A 5000-nucleotide genomic window follows, 5' to 3' on the forward strand; every position below is an offset into this window, starting at 1 on the left:
CCCACAGTCCAAAGATGTAGCTTATGGGGTTAGGTTAACTGGTGATTCAAAACTGCCCTTTGGTGTGAATGCAAATGCTTGTCCTTCCATGTTAGACTGGTGATCTGTCCAGGTTGTACTGCCCTATGGTAGCTGGTATAGGCCCCAAACCTGCTACCCCACAATCCTGATAAGGATAAGTGGAAGAGGATGGATGATTGCAAAGGAATCAGTTGTTAATTGGAGTGACAGGCTGTCGCAGGGTATCACATTGACAGACTCTACCACACTCACACCTATGGGCAATTTAGAATTACCAGTCCAGCAAACCCCACTAACTGGATGTCTTTGGGCGGAAGCTGTAGTTGCCAGATACAACTCGGGTGAGAGGCATTGTACACCCATCATATTTGGAATAGGTTCCAGCCACAAGGATAAGCAAATAAGGAAGGATTGTTTTTTTTATTTTGTTTTTTTTTTTACTCTGACCCACCTCACACAGATAAGAATTTATGTGCCATTTTTAAGAAGCTGCAGTGTTTTAACTCAATTTGCTATTCTAGATAACAATAAAGTGAAAGAATCAATTCCCCTAGTCCCAGTAAAATGGTTCCAGTAGAAAAAAAGCGAAGAGGTCGATTGCGTTCAAATTTTATACTGGGATGAAGTGTATTAGTTGATATCTGCAACTGAATTGAAAACACCTCACCTTTCCAACTGTCCAAAACAAATAAATGTTGCAATATTTTGCTAACAGTGTCACAATCATCGTCTGGTGTGCACAACAATATCATCTTTGGACAAGTGCATTCAGTGTGTGGGACCGGTTTCCTCCCTCAAGTGGCTTGGCTATAAGTGCAAAGGTGAGACATTTAGTGAATAGGTACAGTATACAGTAAAAAGCATTAATAGAGTTCAACAAGTTAAGACTAGCTGAAATGAACACTGCTCCCTTTTTAATCAGTGGGTGGTCACGTCTAATTAAAGAAATGTAGTATTACCTCATTGGTGCAGGACCTTGTAAAAATGGTATACTTGGGATTGTCCTCAATTCCCCATTCCATAACATAAACTGCTCAAAATAATAAAGGGAACACTTAAACAATGTGATGTAACTCCAAGTCAGTCACACTTCTGTGAAATCAAACTGTTCACTTAGGAAGTAACACTGACAACCAGTTTCACATGCTGTTTTGCAAATAGAGTAGACAACAAGTGGAAATTATAGTCAATTCACCATAATAAAGGACTGGTTCTGCAGGTGGTGACCACAGACCACTTCTCAGGACCTATGCTTTCTGGCTGATGTTATGGTCACTTTTGAATGCTGGCGGTGACTTCATTTTAGTGGTAGCATGAGACGGAGTCTACAACCCACACAAGTGGCTCAGGTAGTGCAGCTCATCTAGCGTAGCACATCAATGTGAGCTGTGGCAAGAAGGTTTGCTGTGTCTGTTAGTGTAGTGTCCAGAGCATGGAGGTGCTACCTGGATGTGGAGTAGGCCATAGGAGGGCAACAACCCAGCAGCAGGACCGCTACCTCCACCTTTGTGCAAGGAGGAACAAGAGGAGCCCTGCAAAATGACCTCAAACAGGCCACAAATGTGCATCTGTCTGCTCAAATGGTCAGAAACTGACTTCATGAGGGTTGCTTGAGGGTCCAGCATCCACAGGTGGGGATTGAGCTTGCAGCCCAACACCATGCAGGATGTTTGGCATTTGCCAGAAAACGCAAAGTTTGGCAACTTCGGCACTGGCACCCTATGCTCCTCACAGCTGAAAGGAGGTTCAAACTGAGCATGTGACAGTCTGGAGATGCCGTGGGGAACGTTCTGCTGCCTGCAACATCCTCCAGCATGATCATATTGGCAGTGGGTCAGTAATGGTGTGGGGTGGCATTTCTGTGCCTGCCAGAGAGCCTGACTGTCATTGGGTAACAAGATGAGGTCCTCGGACCCTTTGTGAGACCACATGCTGGTGCGTTTGGCCCTGGGGTCCACCTAATGCGAGACGACACTGGACCTCATGTGGCTGGAGTATGTCAGCAGTTCCTCCATGACAAAGGCATTGATGCTATGGACTGGCCCGCCTGTTCCCCAGACCTGAATCCAATTGAGCACATCTGGGACATCATGTCTCACTCCATCCACCACAAACTGTCCAGGGGTTGGCAGATGCTTTAGTCCGGGTCTTGGAGGAGATCCTTCAGGAGACCGTCCGCCACCTCATCCCGAGCATGCCCAGACATTGTAGGGAAGTCATACAGACATCTGGAGGCCACACACATTCAACTACACACTTTCATGCCATTCAACTACCTAAAGAACAAAGTATTTAATAAGAATAATTCATTCATTCACATCTGGGATGTCCTTTTTTTTTTGGGGGGGGGGGGGGGGGGGGGGATTAGCAGTGTATGTGTAGTCATTAAAATATCCTTAAGTGTGAACAGTTTGTTTTTTTTTCCAGCATTTGACATTACTGCAATGCTTTGACAAAAAACTACTTCACTTAAATAGAACTGCAAAGCTAAATTAAGTCTATCAAAATGTGTTTCAGTTTGTTTAGGGGTCTGGCACAAATCCTGCCTTGCAAAATTGGCAAATCAGAATTGTCACCAGTCAACACAGGTGTGTATCCCATTCATATTTGGCTTGACTTTTTTTCAGTTTATTTTTTACCCGTCTAAAGTATTGATCAATTAAAATAACTTTTATTCTTACATTCCAGAAAGAAGAAATTTCTGAATATTCAGGGGAGGATGGATTGCCACATTCAGTTCTGGATCAAATATCAAGCGATGATGTCTGTGAAGGTTCTCAGTCATCCAGGTCATCGTAGTCAAAGGAGCTTGCAAAGAAAAGCGTCTGGACTTCTTTATGATGATGGCCAAGCGATGATGATGGCAACCACAGCATATCAGAAGAAGAATATGTGCCAGATTCAGCTAAAATTTCCCGCCACCTGAAAACGCACAAAACGGCTCCTGATGTTGTGCATGCATTTTCCCTGCCTAGAGACTCAAACGAGCGTAAAAGCCTGTTAGAGAAATTGAGAAATAAGGGAAATTTTAAGCATAATGCTGCAGTTTTGCATGGTGGAGTGGGACCACTGAAAGTGAAGAGAAGACCCAAGATTAAAGCAGTAGAGGGAAAGTTTGCTCATTGCTTTTATTGTCAAGGGATGTATGTTCGCAAGGATCTTTGGAGACATGTCCGCAGATGTCCTAACAAACCAAAAGATGACACGGATAAAGAACCTGGAAGAACCAAAGTACTCGGCCTGGCTTTAACTCTGGAGTCTCAGTGTTATCCGCAGGTGTCAAGTGGAGTGTGGAAGGTTCTTGCTGTTATGAAACAAGATGAGATTGCCTCAGTTGTGCGAAATGACTTTACTGTTATTCAGTTTGCCCAGTCCCTCTACAATAAACATGGACAAGACCCTACAAAGTATGATTATATACGACAGAAGCTTCGTGAAGCGGGACGTTTGTTGTTGTGTCTGCGTACAGAATTCTCAGTGCATAACATGGAAGAAGCTATTAAGCCTGCTAACTTCCAGAGAGTTGTGCAAGCAGTAAAGAAAGTTTCAGGTTTTGATGACGAGACAGTGTCATACAAAACTCTAAGCCTTGCGCTGAAACTGGGACATACACTGCATAAAATGTCTGACATTATCCATTGTCGTGCCCTCATGACAGAGGATGAAGCCCTAATCAAGTCCACTGATGCGTTCAAGAAGTTGTATGTCTCTAAATGGTCCGAGATGGTGTCTCACCGTGCCTTGAACACATTGAGTGAGGCAAAGTTTAACAAGCCATCAACATTGCCCTTTACAGAAGATGTTCGGATTCTCCATCACTACCTTCAAAAATCTGCAGAAAGTGCCTTTTGCAGCTTGGAGAACGAAGCCACAGCTCAGAATTATGCCCAACTTGCACAAGTTACACTCTCACAAATCATTGTGTTCAATCGAAGACGTTCTGGAGAGGTTTCAAAGATGCGCCTCAAAAGTTTTCTTGAAAGAGACAAAACGGCACTCCACACAGATGTTGCCATGGGGCTCTCAGAAATGGAACAGAGACTCTGTAACTATTTCTGTAGAATAGAAATAATGGGAAAAAGGGACAGAAATGTTCCAGTTCTTCTAACACCAAGCATGCTGGATGCTCTGTCACCACTGGTTAGTAGGAGGCCTGACTGTGGTATTTGTGCCACTAATATCTACCTCTTTGCAAGACCCCGATCAATGAGTCATTACAGAGGAATGGACTCCTTGCGTGTTCATGCACACCAGTGTGGAGCAAAGCAGCCTGAGTATCTAAGATCGACACAGCTCAGAAAACATGTTGCCACACTCTCACAAGTCCTTAATTTGAAAAACAACGAACTTGATCAGGTTGCAGATTTCCTGGGTCATGATATCCGCGTTCACCGCGAATTCTACAGATTACCAGTTCCCACAACACAGCTGGCCAAGATTTCCAAACTGCTTTTAACACTGGAAAAAGGACATCTTTCCCAGATCCAGGGGAAATCACTGGATGAGATCGAAATTGAAGGTTTGTATTGAAAGGAGCAAATATTAGGGCAGTAGTTGAATATTATGCTTTATCAACAGAATTAAAACCTAAAAGCACAGACCATTCTGTTAAATGTCCATGATTTAAGGTTCTTGAAGTCTATTGTTTCATCACTTTGCAACATTTGTGTTGGCCTTACATAGTAAAACTATGTACTATAATTTCCAGTATTTGTTCTGTATTTTGTCATATCTCGTTGTTAATGTGAGGTTTTTGGGGGGTTTGTGTTTGTGTTTGGGTTTTTTTTGTTTTTTTTCCCACAATTTCTCAGATGAAATTGCATTAAGTGATGCTGAACCAAAGGACAGTGAGAGTGAATCAGATGATGATGACACAGCACTCACAATGTCGGCGTGTGGCACCAGTGAGCCTGTACATGCAGTAGCTGATTCCACAAACACAGCGCAGCTCCAAGACACTGTAGATTGTGGTAAGTTAC

At 43.3% G+C, this 5000-nt stretch overlaps 2 protein-coding genes across 2 annotated transcripts in view; both read left to right on the forward strand.

Annotated features, from left to right (window-relative positions):
* Positions 1–3217: 3217 nt before the first annotated feature.
* On the forward strand, positions 3218–4583 carry LOC146382163 (uncharacterized). Its single transcript, XM_084936847.1, has one exon. It carries the CDS (start codon positions 3331–3333, stop codon positions 4549–4551), a length of 1221 nt encoding a protein of 406 aa, XP_084792973.1. The 5' UTR covers positions 3218–3330; the 3' UTR covers positions 4552–4583.
* A 323-nt stretch (positions 4584–4906) lies between these two features.
* Positions 4907–5000, forward strand: part of LOC146382164 (ectonucleotide pyrophosphatase/phosphodiesterase family member 7-like) — a 14090-nt gene continuing 13996 nt past the window's right edge. Inside the window, exon 1 of the mRNA XM_084936857.1 lies at positions 4907–4991. Within this exon, the coding sequence (XP_084792983.1) occupies positions 4907–4991 (85 nt within the window). The remainder of the gene's footprint in view (positions 4992–5000) is intronic.

This window comes from Perissodus microlepis, chromosome 8 (assembly GCF_051167445.1).
Source record: "Perissodus microlepis isolate ML-2025 ecotype Zambia chromosome 8, ASM5116744v1, whole genome shotgun sequence".
Lineage (NCBI taxonomy): Eukaryota > Metazoa > Chordata > Actinopteri > Cichliformes > Cichlidae > Perissodus > Perissodus microlepis.

Coding starts and splice junctions, on each gene's coding strand:
- LOC146382163 (XM_084936847.1), top strand. CDS start 3,331: ATGAAACAAGATGAGATTGCCTCAGTTGTGCGAAATGACTTTACTGTT.